This window comes from Bufo gargarizans, chromosome 2 (assembly GCF_014858855.1).
Source record: "Bufo gargarizans isolate SCDJY-AF-19 chromosome 2, ASM1485885v1, whole genome shotgun sequence".
NCBI lineage: Eukaryota > Metazoa > Chordata > Amphibia > Anura > Bufonidae > Bufo > Bufo gargarizans.
The window spans coordinates 228,883,326-228,903,207 of NC_058081.1; the positions used below are offsets into that span (position 1 = coordinate 228,883,326).

The window sequence follows — 19,882 nt, forward strand, 5'->3', positions numbered from 1 at the left end:
GCACACAACATTGACTGTATTTTGATTTTCAAACTACAGATCCACAAAATACTGAACTAAGGATGAGCGAATTTCTTAAAATTCATTTTGCTCCGATTTGGCAAAGAAATTTGCTGGGAGATAGCTATTAGGGTGATTGCCATGCACGAGTGCAGTAAGAACTCCTTTAGCTAGGTTGAGGGGCCTTGGTCAGGATCCAGGGGAGTACTATTTCTTATTATGGATGCTGCATAGTAGGTGTGAGGATTCTTAGAGGCCAGGGGACACTCCCCTGACTTTCTGGGAAGAAGATATGCAAATTTGTATTCCTTCCAAAAGGAACAGAAACTTCCACCACACATTGTGAAAAAATCTGCCAGAAAATAAACTGTTGCGGATTTCTTTATGGACTACATCAACTATTAAAATGAATGGAGACTTTCAGGTACTGCAAATCATTATTTACACTACTAGGCAGTCTGCCTTCACAAGTGCAGAAAATTATACCAGACAATCCACTTCCCCTATGTTATTCTATGGGACTGAAAAGGCCATTCCCTGTTCTGTAAAAATTGTTGCGGATTTTCTGAAGCTGAATGTCTCCATTCATTTCAATGGGGGATGTAGTTGGCACAGAAATCTGCATCCTAAGCCACAAGTAATAAAATCCGAAACCAAATCTGCACTTGTATATTTTCTGGTGCACATGGGAAGGCACACTTGGCTTTCTTTCCCTTATGGAAGGAAAGCTAATTTTTATATACCCAGAGGAGTGTTACCAGGCCTATAAGACTCCTCATGCCTACTAGGTGCTCTCAGTAAAGAGAATTAGTACACACCGTTTCCTGACCAAGGACTGCCGCCTAGCTAAGGCAGTTCTTACTGCCCTGAGTTATTGAGGGGTATTCATCCCAAATACCTCTCTTCCCCTTCTCCCCTCTGTTCATCTCTAACGGATAACTTCTGTGAGCACTCCACATTTTTATTTTTCCCATCTATAGAAATTACTTTTCTTGTTAGCAATGCAGACTAGAGTAGGACATATTCTTTGATTTGCGGTACGGCCAGATGGATCCACCTACGGATGTGTGCATGGCAGTATAGAAAAGAATAGGTCTGTGTGCTATCTGCAAAAATGCATGAGGCCTTGGTCAAAGAAATGTACCTGGACACCACCTGATGTTGATCAGGGAATTTGTTAATGTTAACAATTGTGCCTATTTGTGTTTAATAGATTTATCTTTTTGTTAACTAAACAGGAAAAAAGTGGACCAAAAATTGGAGCAGAAACACTCCTGCCGAGAGGAGAGGAGCATGGCAAATTTCTTAACAGTTCAAAATAATAAAGTACTTTTTGACATTGCGCATCCAGTTACACCAAACCCCTATTTATTACTTCATCACAACCGGACTACTGTAACACCAGATCCCTGTATTTCATTGGACTCACAGACCAACCTTGTTTTCATGTGTGTGTTTTTTTTGTTTTAGTTTTTTTTCCCCTCTCAAATCCTTTGGAGAGGATGAGATACTGAAATACTGTGATTACATTAATTGCATACCTCATTTACAGTGCTTGAAAAATGATACTGATCATTTTCCACCCCAGAGTTTTTTATATTAAAATATTTCCCCAGAATGGACGTCTCTGGTACCACTTTTACTTTAGGTCCATGCAGTCAACATCAGTTGGAGTCTGTTGTCGGATCCATACTGATCACATGAAGGCAGTATGCCATTGAAAGTATGCTGTGTAAAGCTTAGCAACCTTTACATTTAGCACGCACGAACCTGTCTGTACATATTTTTTATGTCAATGTTTTAACTGATTATGTATTATATAAAGATTTCTTATTAGTATGGAGCGGGCATGTATTTGTGTATAATAAATCATTCTAAATGTGTTTGTGTGTCTATCCAAAGTTCTTGTCAGAATCAGCAGATTAAAGCCAGAACTATATATTTTACTTTTGTCCCACAGCTCAACCTGTGTATGTTGTACAATATATTAAAGGATGGAAAATATTTTATCTAGTGGGAAAATGAACACTTCATACTGTTACCGGAAGGAGTCTGAACAATTCGGTCTCCTCATTTCTTATGTAGTTATTACAAAGTACAAATCATTTGTACTTCCCAAGCACTTCTATAGTCTTGTTATCATTCTGGTGTACTGCAGCAAATGTTGGCATAGGAGGAGCATGAAAAGTGTTACCTATGGCTTGCACACCAAACTACTAGATGTAGTAGGTTCTAGCTCCTGGCACCGCTGCTGATCACTTGTATGAAGGGAATGCAGCGCTACTGTATGTAATTACGACTCCTCCATTCCATTCACTTGAACATGGTACAGAGCTATCATGCGCCATATTAAAGGTGCCGCCCAGCCATTAATGCAAACCGACCAAACAGTGCTGTCTCAGTTTAACAAGAGCCAGCTGCAGCCCATTCGGCTGCACAGTACTGTGCATGTGGTTGTATCTAAAATATAGAATTAAAATTCTACCTTGAAAAACATGTTTAAGTTCAGACTGCTATAAGAAATGAACAACACATGTACCAGGCTTGAGATATTGGGGATGTTTACCAAAAGGCATGCAGTTTTAAAAAAAAGCCTCAGTGTTTCATGTGATTTGCTAGATATTCATGTGCTGTTATTTGCTGGGATGTTTGTTCCACTGTGATGCCTTAAGGCTGTATTACACAGCCCGATGTGGCAGACTATTGTCGGGAAGGAAGCCTCCCCCCCGGCAATCATCTGCTTGCTAGCGGAAACGACTGCTTCTATTACATGCAGCAATCTCTTCCACAGCATTGGGAGACTCTATCACGATGCCATTGCTCATCCCCATGCTGTTTAGTGGTTTGCCGGTGACAGATTGTGATTAGACACCATGATCGGCCACCTGCAAATGATGATTTTTTTAACATGTCAAAAGATTTGGATTGCCCAATGAATGCGTGTTTGCTCATTCATCGGTCAATCAGCAGCAGTACTACACTGCAAGATGATTGCTAACTAGTGTTTATTTGCTGAAAAATCTGTAGGTATAATGCAGGCTTTATTCACACAGTCAGTGATTGAGCCAAAACCAGGTGCGGCTCTAAACAGAACAGATCTTTCCTTTATACATTATGTCTGTGGAGGCTCCAATTCTGGGTTTGGCTCACAATCCCTGATGGAAATCACTGAGCAAAACACTGATATGTGAATAAGGTTTTATACAGCAAGCTTTGCGAGGACAAATGTTTTTAATTATTCTGTTTCTGTCAATATTCCCAATTCTTTTGTTCTTAAAGGGGTTATCCCATGACTAATGTAGAAAATTACATTATATAGTACATGACAATCTTTCTAACAAAGCTAGAACCAGCCATGTACCTCACATGGATCCAGAGATCTCCCCATTCATTGCTCTGCTAGATTTATATCAAGCTGACAGCTCAAGGGGAGTGTCTTTTCTGCTGCAGCTCAGGAGGCGTGTCTCTGATCTCCCTATCGCAGCTCAGGAGGCGTATCTCTGATCTCCCTATCGCAGCTCAGGAGGCGTGTCTCTGATCTCCCTATCGCAGCTCAGGAGGCAGTTGAAGGATAAAACTGAGCATGTGCGGACTTCTCAGTTAGCCGGACAAAGAAATAAGAAAATAAAAAAACTAGATTGTGCTATACAGATGCATTTTATTGAATAGCTCAGTGGCTAGGCAAAAAAAAATTATTACATGAAATTGCAAAAGTATTCAGATGCAGGTGCTGGTTTGAAAACTAGAATATTTTTTTGTGGAAGAGAAGCTGCCAAAAGTCTTGCAGCGACTTATTCCCAGCTCCTAATTCAGACCACATGCATGCTCAGCTGTGTGTGTATGTAGGTGGAAAGAGGGCTATAGGAGTAGCTAACAGCCAAACTGACAGCTTTCTAATAGGCTGAAAATATATATATATATATATATATATATAATGTATGTGTATTTCAGGTGAGGAGTTTGTACTTAATGACAATGATGAGACTTCATCCCTTGTATTTACGACTTTTATTTGGGTTGAAACATTTTTTAACTCTTTACATTTAAACATTGCTTCTTAACTCCCACCCACACACATACTATGTCTTCCCCCTACTTTGTTCTGTTATGCTACACCAGAAAGCTCTTACCTGTTACTAAATGCTTTCTTGAAGATGAAAAATTTTACAACAAAAAGAATCTGCATGTAAGCAACAAATGGTCTACAGATAAACCAATAATGATTATATAACCTATGATCCTTGGCTGCTCGTCTGCTGAGCTATAGCAGGACTTTATTAGTGAGTTTTTGATTGAAAATGTTTCTATATACATTAATTCTATCGATCTTAAATGTTTTGACGTTGGTAAAGATAGGAAGGAGACAGCCCATCATAATGCCACTGGCGCCACTGTTCAACTTGTTCACGGGTGCGCTCTTCTTGTTCTGTAGAAAAATGGCAAAAGGATTATTGAGCTTTTATTATCTACTCTTATTAGGAAACGTCACTTTTGTATTGGACACCAGTTTAATAATATGGCTCTGTGAAGCAAATCAGGAAGTTTTCTCAGCAAGTCCATACATGAGACTAAGGCTACATGGCGACGTGTCACGTGACAAAAAAAAAGTACAACTACACTGACACATGTCGGGCGACATTTTTGCAATGGTGTCGCACTGTGACTGCAACGTGACAGCCGCACAAAAATCCAACTTTGATGGATTTTTTGTTGTGACAGTTGCAGCATGTCGCAGTGCGACACCATTGACTATCATAAAAATTGTTGCGCGACTTTTGTGCGAGAAGTCGCGCTACAATTGTTGCCGTGTAGGCCTAGCCTTTAATAGGCACAGATCTGTTGACAGATGCCCTTCAAAAATAATCATTTCAATTGTCTATATCTGTAATACAATGTGCTGCCTAAATATTATCCAATGTAAAGTCCTACAGATGAAATATGAAATAAATTTAGTAATCGTGATCACCAGGATTGCTTAGACAGGATGCAAAATAGCAACCTCTAAGCTGTGATGCATATTATGTCATTCTAGGATTCCAGTGTCTGACTGTAACAGATGTCACTGTTCACTTACAGCATGCAGAGATCTTAAATCATTAATCTTTTGATGCATAAGAATATACTTAGGACTTTGTTTTTTCCCATGACAGTTGCTCCATTCAATATACACAATAGTTGCCATTGTGAAAACATGGTACTCCCATCATAATTTCTGCTAGGCACATTTAGACATTCCTTAGTCATAGTGGGCAGTCCACACATGAATAACTTATGACCATTGGTCTAGTTTCTGGTCATTCTCCTTTCTAAGAGTAGTCAGTATTACAGTATTTGAGTTATGCGTTTGTTTGTTTTTGTGGACAAAGTATAACCTCCTATTGTGTCCCCATATAGATTCATTGACCAGAATCTACACTCTTATATTTTTAGGATAACTATCAATTTTCTAATATGAGAAACTCACCATCCTGTTCCTCTTCTACAAAGTTCTCGTACTCATTCCTCTGTTCTTCATAGTACTCTCTCCTCCGTTCATCTGCTGCAAGCCTTTGGCGATTCTCAGCTGGAATAGGAGGAAAATGAAGAAAGATTATTGCAAATTGTTTTAGATTTTTTCTTTTATAAAGTTAATTATGCTGCAGGGTAAAATTATGATAATCTTTTAAATATATACCTTTTGTGCTAAAAGAAAAAGTAACATCTTTTTGGATAAAAATAACAGTAAATAAATTCTATACTACCAGATAGTTTAAATAAATAAATAAAAATCTGCCTTCAGCCACCAACAGTGGATTGAGCTGGTTCCAATTGAATGCCTTAGGGTACTTTAACACTTGCGTTAGAGGATTCCTGCAGGCAGTTCCGTTGCCGAAACTGCCTGCCAGATCCGGAAATCTGTATGTAAACGGATAGCATTTGTTTCCGGACCCGGCTGACAAATGCATTGAAATACCGGATGCATCTCTCCGGTATCATTCGGAAAAACAAATCCGGAATTTATTTTTTTTTGCATTTTTAAAGGTCTACGCGTGCGCAGACTGGGAAACCGGATCCATTTTTCCAGAACACTTGGTACCGGATCCGGCATTAATACATTTCAATGGAAATTCCAGCAATTGTTCTGGAATTTTGGCCAAAGACAATACCGTAAGAGGGACTGAACTGAAGACATCCTGATGCATACTGAATGGAATGCTTTCCATTCAGAATGCATTAGGATAAAACTGAAGCGTTTTTTCCGGTATTGAGCCCCTGTGATGGAACTCAATACTGGAAAACTTTAATGCTATTGTGAAAGTATCTTTAAAGGGGTATTCCAATAACAAGAAGTTATCCCCTTTCTTCAAGATTGGTGATGACTCAGATGCCAAATCTTAGTCACTGTACTTTCACACAATTTCATTTAATAGAGAATGGTGTAACTAGCAAATATACAAATCACTTCATTTAAAAAAAAAATGTGCCTGCATCCACCTGAAAAAAAAAAAAGCTGTTCATGGCCGCTAAGGGTCATACTTCCACCTAATTTGAAGTCCACTGGCTGTTGTCAGGCAAGAGCTCCTGTGCCTGATATAAGCACTGCCTATGTAATGCTTCTGAAAATCAGAGAAACACCTGTGTCTGTCACTTCAGTTATTTGATCTGTTATTTCCATTAGATATGAACCAAAACCAGTAGTGACACCTACTCAGAGATTAAGTATAATGGAAAGATATTCACCTGGTCTTTGGTTTTGACCCACACCAAGTTTTAACTCACAATAACTGATTGAAATAACTGACCAAATAACTGAAGTGTGAACTCTACCTTCTTATCCGCTTTCTCAGCTACCTGAAAGAAAACAAAGGCATACTGATAGGGAACATAGATTGTGAGCCCAATTGGGGATAACGTGATGCTAATCTCTGTAAACCTCTGCGGAAAAACATGTCACTGCTCTGTAAGTGAGTAAAATAAATAGTAGGAAGTGAGGTCACTGCATGCAGCCCTGGCAGCTTCAATAGAAGGGATACACTCACTGCTTCTTCAAGAAATGCATCTAGCAGTGCAGCTGAAACATGGAATGGAAATATGGCTGAAAGAGACTTTAGGGATGCCCAAACAACATGCACAACACAACAAGAGAAAATATGTATAGATAAGCAGAACAGTGAACAAATATGACATGGTACTCAGTTGCTTGTACACTTGATTAGACAGGGATGGCTAAATAATCTATTTCTCAGGCACTTACAAGAACTGAAAATCTTAGTTGAAGAAAACATGACAAGTTATTCATTCTTGCCACAATTATATGGACACAGTAATCCACTGTGTTTACTGACTTGTTTGGTGGGTTTTTGAAGCACATCTAAGGGCTGAAATTCGAAAAGCTATATTTCAATATCCCAACCCAGTGATTACTAGCATCCGGAGTAGTAATGTCCTTGGCTAATGGTCTGTCTGCAATAACATGTATATGATCATCCTGACATTTCAATTAGGAAACTTGTCAAGGTCCGTTGGCATGGGATCCAAAAGAAGAGAGCATCAGGGCGAGCAAATTATTTTTTGGTATTTTAGGTTTGTAAAGCTACATTTAGATGTGGGCGATATTTTGAGGACTTTTAGTGCAGATTCTACACCAAAACTCTGCAACAATGTACAAGATGGTATGTAAATAGGGTTTTTAAACCTCCTAAGTATATGAGATAGATCACTTCATACTGGCTTTGGACTGTATTATAACTTATAATTAGATATGTTGATTTTCTTTGATGCCCCCATACTCCTTACAAAGGTAATTGATGGGGGGAAAAAAACTTTCTGCAAAAGGATAACGTGTACTGGTTCCCATTGAGGAGACTCAGCAGTGTATGGAGACTTTCAAACAATGTTCCATGGGAAAAAGCATGCAGATTTGCCCATATCAGCCAAAACTGATATGAGCTTATTTGCAAACTATTGGGGTAATTTACTATGCTGAAATATGCCTAAATTAGGCGTATTTTAGGAGCAGATAGCCTAGCCACGCTCACGCCAGGTCTAAAATTGTGGGCATGTCAGGGACCGGGCAGCAGACCCATCTCATTCACCATTTTCTACGCCTGTTTTAGGCCTGTGCCTCTTCATAACTTCGGCAGATTCACCACCAGTTTAGAGCTTTATTAAGACCGGCGTCTAAAAAGCCAGTCTTAACAAATGTGCCCCTATATATTTTGGAAAACTTAAAGAGTTATTTCCATCTGGGCACCTCTGGGACCCATACATATTTCATGTCGCTGTGTATAGAGAGGTGTTCGTACATGCGCATCGCTCTCCTTTTATGTCTATGGAAGTTCTATAATTGCAGAGTAAGGCTACTTTCACACTAGCGTTCGATCGGATCCGTTCTGAACGGATCCGATCATAATAATGCAGACGGAGGCTCCGTTCAGAACGGATCCGTCTGCATTATTTTTAGCATATAACAGCTAAGTGTGAAAATAGCCTCGTACGGATCCGTCCAGACTTTCAATGTAAAGTCAATGGGGGACGGATCCGCCTGAAGATTGAGCCATATTGTGGCATCTTCAAACGGATCCGTCCCCATTGACTTACATTGTAAGTCTGGACGGATCCGCACGCCTCCGCACGGCCAGGCGGACACCCGAACGCTGCAAGCAGCGTTCAGCTGTCCGCCTGTCCATGCGGAGGCGAGCGGAGCGGAGGCTGAACGCCGCCAGACTGATGCAGTCTGAGCGGATCCGCTCCATTCAGACTGCATCAGGGCTGGACGGCTGCGTTCGGGTCCGCTCGTGAGCCCCTTCAAACGGAGCTCACGAGCGGACCGACGAACGCTAGTGTGAAAGTAGCCTAAGGCCTTATACACACGACCGTCTGTGCCAGCATTTTTTTGTGGACCCATTGACTTTAATGGGTCAGTGGACAGCATTTGCTGCCACTTATAGGATTTTGGGGAACGGACATATGGATGTGGAAAACACAAGGATCATCCATGTGCTGTCCTCAGCTGTATGTCCATTGCGCAAAGAAAGAGAATATAACCACTAAATGCAGACCACTGACCCATAGAAGTGAATGCAGACGGCACATGGACTGCACCCATATTTTGTGGATCTGCAATTTGTGGACTGCAAAACTGATACGATCATGTGCATGAGGCCTAAGCATGCGGATATGGATATTATGAAAATGTACAGATATGAATAACCCTCTAACTTTTCACGATCTATCTTTAGCATAGGTAACTGGTATCAGATCGGCAGGGGTCCAACTCCAGGCATCCCTACAGATCAGCTGTAGCACAAGGACCAGGCAGCTCTGTACAGTGGGTAGTGGCTGGGCCTGATTACTGCAGTGCTGCTTCCATTCAGGTGAGTGCCGTTTTGTTTCTGCAGAGTGTATGTAAACCATTGAGCATGCTGTTCTGATGGCTCTGTCTGCTCTCCCCCTCCCTTTTCTCAGTGTTAGGCCTCATGCACACGACAGTATTGCTTTTTCAGTGTTTTGCGGTCCGTTTTTTACGGATCCGTTGTTCCGTTTTTTGTTTCCGTTGTGTTTCCGTTTCCTTTCCGTTTTTCCGTTCCGTTTTTCCGTATGCCATATACAGTATACAGTAATTACATAGAAAAAATTGGGCTGGGCATAACATTTTCAATAGATGGTTCAGGAAAAAACGGAACGGAAACGGAAGACATACGGATGCATTTCCGTATGTGTTCCGTTTTTTTTGCGGACCCATTGACTTGAATGGAGCCAAGCACCGTGATTTGCGGACAAGTATAGGACATGTTCTATCTTTTCACGGCACGGAAATACTGAAATACTGAAACGGAATGCACACTGAGACACTTCAGTATTTTTTGCTGAACCATTGAAATGAATGGTTCAGTATATGTTCCGTATACTGAGCTCAAAAAACGTCCAGTATACTGAACGCAAAATACTGTCGTGTGCATGAGCCCTTAGAGAGAGCAGATAGGGGCTGGGAGGTTGCCGATTTGTGAAGGTGGAGCAAGCATCCAAGGGGTCACATAAAACGGATAAAAGATGAAAAGCATACAAAAGCTAGTTGCAGGGAGAAATCAGAAGCATCCTGGAAACACAGATCCAGCATGCATTACTGGGAAGGACATGACCACAAGAGAAGTCTGAAACTAGAAGCAAGTTATAAACCTAAAGGGGTTAGCCACTTTCTCGTTACTGTTGACCAATGTGTATATAGGATGGCTACTAATACAGCCTTTGTTAAAATTCTGTATCATTTTCTATATTTCATAAATATACCCCCTTGTTTGTCAGGTTTTTTGTGCTGTCCACACACATATCTTGTCCATAAAATGGCTGTTGATGGAGGGTCATGTGACCAGGTAAATCACCTCCATGTGATGTCCCCTCCATTCAAACACATTGGACCTGCCATCTGCACTTGCAAAGTGAGGAGTTTAGTGTAGGTGCAATGTATTTGAATAGAGGGGTCATCACATGGAGGTGATTTGCCTGGTCACATGACCCTCCATCAGCAGCCATTTTATGGACAAGACCTCTATGTGAACGGCACAGAAGATTTGCCCAACAATGATGCATGACTGATATTGTAAACGGCACAGAACATCAACTAAGGCTATATTAGTAAGTGCCATATAGTCATCTTACCTACACATTGGTCACAAGTCTCCAGAAAGTGGCCAACCCCTTTAATATATATGGGTGTTGAAAAATGAATGAAGAAATAAAGATTGCAGACTGAAACTTAGTGTAGCTTTTTTTTTTCTCAAGATAACCACTAAATATATAAAAATTCATTTTATCCATATCAAATGTGGCCATAGCTTTTCAGAGATGCAAAGTTTCACACTAGGCCAGAAGGAAAAGTACAGAAAAAGCAGCCAGCTATCTCTAGCCAGCTGTTCCTATGAGACGTGTAATGTGACCTGAAGGTGAGAATACTAGAAGCCTCAGTATTTTCTCCATGCTGCCCTGCACCTCCTGGTAGCTGCGTGGTGCTGCCCAGCACATACCAGACACTCTCTGCTGCTCTGTCTAGTACACATAGTCCTTCATTGTACAGAGTAATGAAAACAGCCCCAGAGGTGGAATACCTGACAGTTAAAGGGAAAAAGCCTGTAAGCGTATAGCAACATTCACGACATGTCTAAGTAAACTATGAGCAGACTTTTACAAGCGTTTACTGAATAATTGCTAATGGAAGATGTAAATTCAATTAACTTGTGTGTTAATTCTACATTCTAAATAACCCTGTGTGTAGTGGGTCACAATGGGTAGAAGTTGACTGCCTGGGGTGTTCTGCATTTTACGGTTTATGCCCAGCTCTGCACAAAATCCACGATGTACAGAATCATAATATGACACCAAATTTCACAAGTAGACACAGGTTTTTTGTTGTATTCCATATAAATCAATAGGAATATTGAGCCATCAGATGCTGTATTACAGATATATTCTTCTCTAACCCTATCTCCCCGATACCTCTATAGGCATGGAGGCACTATGATGCAGAAATGACTCCGTCTGTCGCTGTATGCCCTCCATGAGCATTTATCTACTGTGTGAATGAGGCTTATGGATAAAATGCAGTAATCTTAAATACAGTTATATCTTTTTCTGACGGAACACGGCACCTTGCTAAATATTAAACATGTATAAACTAATGGATGGAAACCTATCATAGCTAAACATTTACTGGTCCTCACTTTCATCCATGAGAGTAGAATAAAACCCTCTAAATACTCTAGCTATTGGTATCTAAACTAGCTTCAGTTACAAGCATCTTGAAATTCAAAGGCTACAAACAAAATCATTCCTACAGTATACACCAGTGCGGAGACAGCAGGAATCCTGAACAATTTCAAGGAAACCATGGAGCAGAAAAATAAACATGTATCCACAAAGCAAACACCCTCACCATTTATTTCATCCTGGGATTTAGTTGATCTTTTGCCACGTTTCTTGAAGAAGTTTGATGCCTCGGATTCCTGCATGAATATTTTCTTCAAGCCTGTGGATGGAGTGCAGTTAATGGGATTTAAGGTTTATATTCAAGTCTAGAAAACATCTTCACATCTCTGTTTCATTTTCCGTCTTTCTAATCCTTAGAAGAATAGAAGAAAAAACATAAAAAATAATCCTCAAAAAAACGGATCCTGTTGCACATTTGGCATCTGGTTGAGCTATTTCCGTCTGAGATCCTTTTTTTTTTAGACTGGAAAAAAAGTCCTGCGTGCACTACGGAAATGGTCCAAACAGATGCCAAATGTTTATAACTGATGCACAGGATGCGTTTTTTTTTTTAAAAGGATCCTGTTTTTTGATTTTTTTCTCTTCTTCTGACGGATCAGAAGATCAGAAAATGAAATGGTGATGTGAACTATCCCTTAAGGCTTCATGCACACGAATGTATTTTCTTTCCGCGTCCGTTCCGTTTCGTTTTCTTTGCGGACCGCATACGGAGACATTTATTTCAATGGGTCCACATAAAAAACTAAAGGTACTCCATGTGCATTCCGTTTCCGTATGTCTGTATTTACGTCCCGCAAAAAAATAGAACATGTCCTATTATTGTCCGCATTACGGACAAGGATAGTACTGTTCTGTTAGGGGCCAGCTGTTCTGTTCTACAAAATATGGAATGCACATGGACGTCATCCATATTTTTTGCAGATTGTTTTTTGTTGACCGCAAAATACATACAGTGGTGTGCATAAGGCCTTACTGATATTATCAGATACTAAAACTCATTAGTTTCCTTTACTCTGCACAGTCATTTTCCCTATGACAAGCCTCCCATGTACAATCTTGAAACTAAGGTGTATAAATACTACTAAATGTGTATGTTATACATCTAGAAAATATATATCTGCGCAGTCTGATACGAGTGAATGTGTGTGTCTGTACATATCTATGTTGTTACTTACTTTCTTTCCTGTCTGCTGCCCCATCATCATTGTTTCTTACGGCAGCACCTTCACTCACCTGGAAAACTAGAATACACAGAAGGAGAGAGATCAAAGTGGAGAAAGGAACAACAGATTGTATAATTGAGGACAAGTATACAACAATGAGTTAGTATTTATATCTAGAGATCAGAGAATTTCCACTTATCAAATTTGTTCACACTTCGTTTGGTGGTAAAAGGTGAATTGCGTTATGGATTCCATTTACCACCAAACGAAGTGTGAACAAATTTCAAAAAATTAAATTTGCTAATCTCTATTTATATCCTTGTACTTTATAAAAATATGCCCAACTGTCAGACTAAGTAAGAATTCAAATTTACTATATTCATGTGTAATATACAGATGCAGCCGAACTAAACTTGATGGTTAAAGTGTTAAGTAAAAAAAAAGGCACAAAAAGGTTAACTAACTCTTTCAATGTATTTCAATGGCTTTTGTCACAAGATGGCACAAGATAACACTGTGATGTGTGTTATCAGAGTTAATTTTAGCTGGGCTACATCTGTATATAGTAATTTATAATGTTCACATATAGCAGGGCGTAGCCATTGTTCCATTTACAGAAAATTACTGCATGTGCCATTTTGGTCTCATTTTCATGGTAGACTCATCCAATGAAGGCAATGGTTCAGAGAAAAAACAAAAAGCTAACGTGTACCATCCATTTGCAGTCTGTTTATCACAGATGGCTGCCATTTTTGTCAGATGCGAAAAACAGATGTCATGCTGATGCTGTGTAGATGTAAAAATATAGACACACAGAACACAGTCAGAGACAAACCTGTTTCAACTTGGATGTAAAGTTAGTTTTTAGCAGGCATACACTGACAAGTTTTACATTACTTGTCTGAATGAGCCCTAACACTTTTATCAAGAAGCTTACTTGAATGAAAAGCACAAAATCTGAATATCTACTTATGCTGTATATTGTTTAATATGTAACATAAAGGATCACTCCAAATCTGCAATATGTTCCTGGCTCATACGCAGGTACATCGCACAATGATACTGATAGACCCCTTATATGTGGAACAGAACAAACTGTCAGAGAGATATCTACATCACACCCTGTATCACATAAACTTCTCAAGAGCATAAACATCCCACAATATATCATATAGACCTGTCATATGCAGAATCATCCCAGAATGTATCATATACACCCCTCATATGCAGAATCATCCCACAATGTATCATATAGACCTCTCATATGCAGAATCATCCCACAGTGTGTCATATAGACCTCTCATATGTAGAATAATCCCGCAATGTATCATATAGACCCCTCATATGTAGACTAATCACACAATGTATCATATAGACCCCCTCATCTGTAGAATAATCCCACATTGTATCATATAGACCCCCTCATATGGAGAATCATCCCACAATGTATCATATAGACCCCTCATATGTAGAATAATCCCACATTGTATCATATAGACATCTAATATGCAGAATCATCCCACTGTGTATCATATAGATATATCAGATAGACCCCTCATCTACAGAATAATCATACAATATATCAGATAAACCCCTCATCTACAGAATGATCACACAATATATCAGATAGACCTCTCATCTACAGAATGATCACACAATGTATAAGATTATTTCCAACATCATACAGGTTGATACACTGATGAGCTCCTATATACTAGAAATATCATAGATTATATCAAATATACACCCCATATCTGGAAATGGCAATGTATCAAATAGACTCTTATATCTAGAAACACCACCCAGTTTAATAATCAGACCAGTTATATGCAAAAACTAAACATAAAATATTAGACAAACCCCTCATATGCAAAATGATCAATATATACATAGACCCCTCATATGTACACACATCAATCAGATACACCCAACTTATTTGCAGAAACAAACAGTGTATCAGATAGACCCGATCATATACTGGAACACCACATTATATATCAGATAGACCGCATAATATACTGGAACACCACATTGTGTATCAGATAGACCCATCATATACTGAAACACCACATTGTATATCAGATAGACCCCATCATATACTGGAACACCACATTGTATATCAGATAGACCCCATAATATACTGGAACACCACATTGTATATCAAATAGACCCCATAATATACTGGAACACCACATTGTATATCAGATAGACCCCATCATATACTGGAACACTACATTGTATATCAGATAGACCCCATCATATATTGGAACACTACATTGTATATCAGATAGACCCATCATATACTGGAACACCAGACAGTGTAACAGATAGACCCAACATATACTGGAACACCACATTGTATATCAGATAGACCCATCATATACTGGAACATTACATTGTATATCAGATAGACCCCATCATATACTGGAACACCACATTGTATATCAGATAGACCCCATAATATACTGGAACACCACATTGTATATCAGATAGACCCCATCATATACTGGAACACCACATTGTATATCAGATAGACCCATCATATACTGGAGCACCACATTGTATATCAGATAGACCCATCATATACTGGAACACCACATTGTATATCAGATAGACCCTGTAATATACTGGAACACCACATTGTATATCAGATAGACCCCATCATATACTGGAACACTACATTGTATATCAGATAGACCCCATCATATACTGGAACACTACATTGTATATCAGATAGACCCATCATATACTGGAACACCAGATAGTGTAACAGATAGACCCAACATATACTGGAACACCACATTGTATATCAGATAGACCCATCATATACTGGAACATTACATTGTATATCAGATAGACCCATCATATACTGGAACACCACATTGTATATCAGATAGACCCCATAATATACTGGAACACCACATTGTATATCAGATAGACCCCATCATATACTGGAACACCACATTGTATATCAGATAGACCCATCATATACTGGAGCACCACATTGTATATCAGATAGACCCATCATATACTGGAACACCACATTGTATATCAGATAGACCCATCATATACTGGAACACCACATTGTATATCAGATAGACCCTGTAATATACTGGAACACCACATTGTATATCAGATAGACCCCATCATATACTGGAACACTACATTGTATATCAGATAGACCCATCATATACTGGAACACCAGACAGTGTAACAGATAGACCCAACATATACTGGAACACCACATTGTATATCAGATAGACCCATCATATACTGGAACATTACATTGTATATCAGATAGACCCCATCATATACTGGAACACCACATTGTATATCAGATAGACCCCATAATATACTGGAACACCACATTGTATATCAGATAGACCCCATCATATACTGGAACACCACATTGTATATCAGATAGACCCATCATATACTGGAGCACCACATTGTATATCAGATAGACCCATCATATACTGGAACACCACATTGTATATCAGATAGACCCTGTAATATACTGGAACACCACATTGTATATCAGATAGACCCATCATATACTGGAACACTACATTGTATATCAGATAGACCCCATCATATACTGGAACACTACATTGTATATCAGATAGACCCATCATATACTGGAACACCACATTGTATATCAGATAGACCCCATAATATACTGGAACACCACATTGTATATCAGATAGACCCCATCATATACTGGAACACCACATTGTATATCAGATAGACCCATCATATACTGGAACACTACATTGTATATCAGATAGACCCATCATATACTGGAACACCACACAGTGTAACAGATAGACCCCATCATATACTGGAACACTACATTGTATATCAGATAGACCCAACATATACTGAAACACCACATTGTATATCAGATAGACCCATCATATACTGGAACACCACATTGTATATCAGATAGACCCATCATATACTGGAACACCACATTTTGTATCAGATAGAGAATGCATTTGTGGGGACATTACACAATATATAAGATAAGTAGATGTGTGAGGGAGTGGTATGACTAACTTTAAATTGTTTCAGACATGCTTTGAGCGTATGGGGTGCCCCTGAAAATGCAGAAGGAGACCCCTTACATATGTGACAAATAATGGGTCAGATATGTACGAACAGTACAAGGTCTATGTGATAGAGCCACCATGTGTAGTAACGTCACATAATGTGCCAGATAGACCCATCATATGGGACAATACGACACAAAGTATCTGTACCCCTTATATGTAAGAATATAAAGCAATGTATTAGATTTATCCCAGACTCTAGATTTAGCAGCTGGGGTTTTACCTGCAAGAAGCACCAGTGTTGTAGCAACTGCCAGATATAGAACTTGTTTCCAGTTCATCTTTGTAGAGATTTCTTGTCTTGCCTATAGGCTGCAAGGGACTGAGGAAAAGTTACAAATTCCTCCTGTGTCCCATAGGAAGGTGAGGCTGGCAGCTAAAATCTAGGGAGGAGGAGGGGCATGGTCACTGCATACCTATGGACCCTGTTAGTCTACTAAGAAATATACAACCAGCAGGAAGGACAAATCATTTTTCATTTTCCTTTTAGATGGTGTAATCATTAAAAAACCACTATATCATAGTTGTGTTATTCTTATGTTTGTGATGCCATTGCTAGCTTATTGTGCTGTTTCATTCACATCCTGATATGTGAAAAATGAGGTCTAGAAAGTTAGGTTAACGAAAACACAAGTTGTAAACTACAAAAAATAAATACCAACTCAGATCATAAATATAAATAAATCAATTATTTGAAATGTCCCATCATATTATATATTTTTGTAGTGAATGGTTACTCAGTATATAAAGCCCATTTCAAGTGATCTGGATGAAAAACATTTGGACATGTGCCACAGGGCCTACATTGAACATTTCATATTTTTTTTTTGCTGTTTTTTTTTTATCTTATCTTACTCTTTTTCTCTGGGTTTTAAAGCATCAAAGTATAAAATACAACAAATAAAAGGCTGAAGTTAACCTTCATTATATATTATCTAAAAATATACCAGGTTAGAAAAAAAATTGAGCGAACGTCCTCTAGAAATCACCACTACCATAGTACACTGGGGGTGATTATCAATAAAATACAGCAAAAAAAATAAAAAATAAAAAATAAAAGTATGGTGACATCCACCACCTGGGAGACCAGCCTGGCTGTAATGTCCAACAGTTAGAGGGATGTGTGCTGACTCTAATATTCTTTGTTGGGGAGCTACAATAAGAGCCTGGCCAGGGGCGTAGCTATAGGGGAAGCAGGGGAAGAGACTACATTGGGACCCAGACCCACAAAGCCCCCCTCAGGAGAAAGACTAAAAGTTTTTATTGTCAGGGCCCCCTCTACAATATTATACAAAGACATTATATACAGTGAAACTCTAAGAAATGGATGGAGAGGCTACCAGGCCTTGTCGGAGAGCTTAATCTTGACTAGCCACAGAAGTGGGGTTGCACGTTGCACGTGATTTGGGGGTTGCAAATAAATTCCTGGGGGGGGGGGGGGGGGAGGGGGGCCTTTCAAAAATTTGCTGTGGGACGCAGTCAATAGTAGTTATGTAGTTATGCCACTGAGCCTGGCCCTGTGCTTTCCAGCCCTAGAATGCCCCTTTGTCACAGGGGTAGAGTCGCGGGTATAAAGATAGAGTGAAGGTGCACCCCCTGAGCTGCCACCCGGTCCCCTGTCCCTGCCTACTTGCACCACCTGCCCTAACAGACGAGGCGCAACTGGGCGACAGGTCTGACCTAAGTAAGTGCAAGCAGAGAGATAGAGACAGCAGGGAAGCGGACAGCCAATGAGAGGTAGCACTAGAGCGGACAGAGAGGTGGAACAAGCAAGGTACTACCAAAAACGGAAGGGCGAGGCAGGTGAACTAGCTGGGGTCAGTTCAGGAGGTCACGTCAGTACAAGAGAAGAGGCAAAGACAAAATCCAAAAGCAAGCCGAGGTCAAAATCCGAGAGGAAGCGTCAAGGTTCAGGGAGCAGGCAGAAGAGGTGTCAGGAAGCAGATCAAGGGTCAAATCCAAAGGTAAGATAAATAACAATAATAATACACAGCCTAAAGGACCAAAATCACAGGCAACCTGTAGCCAGCAGGTTGCCTGTATTTATAGTGGGGAATGAGGGTCAGACAAACAAGTCGAGCACCGAGTGATCAGCTCAGCGCTCAAGGCAGACCTAGAAGCAGGAAGCCTCCCAGCTAGCAAAAGCCGCCCTGGGAACAAGGCTGAACACAGATCCTCGCTCCTGAAGCTAAGCAGCAGGTCTGCGGCTGATGGGAGACCGAGTGCACCTTCGGTGCCCCGTTACAGTACCCCCCCCCCCCCCCCCCTGTTACAAATGGGCCCCTGGACCCAAGCCCTTGGGTACAAATCTCCCAGGATGCTCATTATGAAACTTCTTGATGAGCCTCAGGGCGTGGATCTTAGTAGCTGGGACCCAAGACCTCTCCTCGGGTCCATAGCCTTTCCAGTGGACCAGGTATTGAAAGGAGTTCCTAACCTTTCTAACATCAATAATTCTAGAGATGATGAATTCCTCCTCACCTTCAACCTCCACAGGTGGAGGAGGTTTTTTAACCGGAACCGCTGGTGACACATATCTCTTAAGCAAAGACTTATGAAACACGTCATGAATACGAAAGGAGTCGGGTAGCTTAAGTCTAAAGGACACTGGGTTAACAACTTCAATACTATTGTATGGTCCAATGAAACGCAGAGAGAATTTCCTATAACACTGTTTCAAAGCAAGATTCTTAGTCGACAACCACACCTTATCGCCGAGTACAAAATTTACCCCCTTGAAACGTCTCTTATTGGCATGTTTACACTGGGTTTCCCGGGCCTTTTCCAGGTTCGTTTGAACGTGTGCCCAGACTGTGCACAGTCTAGAGGTAAAATAATCTGCCTGCGGGTTGAGTGAGGATACAG

General features: G+C 40.0%; 2 protein-coding genes across 5 annotated transcripts in view; one reads left to right on the forward strand and one right to left on the reverse strand.

The window, feature by feature from the left end:
- MCM10 (minichromosome maintenance 10 replication initiation factor) overlaps positions 1-1,883 on the forward strand; it is a 58,616-nt gene extending 56,733 nt beyond the window's left edge. For all 4 annotated transcript variants that reach the window (XM_044280083.1, XM_044280086.1, XM_044280084.1 and 1 more), the window contains one exon: positions 1,239-1,883. In XM_044280083.1, the coding sequence (XP_044136018.1) occupies positions 1,239-1,322 (84 nt within the window). In that variant the 3' untranslated portion in view covers positions 1,323-1,883. The remainder of the gene's footprint in view (positions 1-1,238) is intronic.
- A 2,421-nt stretch (positions 1,884-4,304) lies between these two features.
- Positions 4,305-17,331, reverse strand: UCMA (upper zone of growth plate and cartilage matrix associated). Its single transcript, XM_044276755.1, has 5 exons — positions 17,241-17,331; positions 12,918-12,983; positions 11,909-12,001; positions 5,465-5,563; positions 4,305-4,426 (listed from the first exon to the last, which is right to left on the reverse strand). Exons 1-5 carry the CDS (start codon positions 17,296-17,298, stop codon positions 4,329-4,331), a joined length of 414 nt encoding a protein of 137 aa, XP_044132690.1. The 5' UTR covers positions 17,299-17,331; the 3' UTR covers positions 4,305-4,328.
- Positions 17,332-19,882: the final 2,551 nt, after the last annotated feature.

Coding starts and splice junctions, on each gene's coding strand:
- UCMA (XM_044276755.1), bottom strand. CDS start 17,298: ATGAACTGGAAACAAGTTCTATATCTGGCAGTTGCTACAACACTGGTG. Junction 5,564..11,908: donor ATCCCAGGATGAAATAAATG/GTGAGGGTGTTT, acceptor CTCCTATTCCAG/CTGAGAATCGCCAAAGGCTT. Junction 4,427..5,464: donor TGTAGAAGAGGAACAGGATG/GTGAGTTTCTCA, acceptor ATTTTTCTACAG/AACAAGAAGAGCGCACCCGT.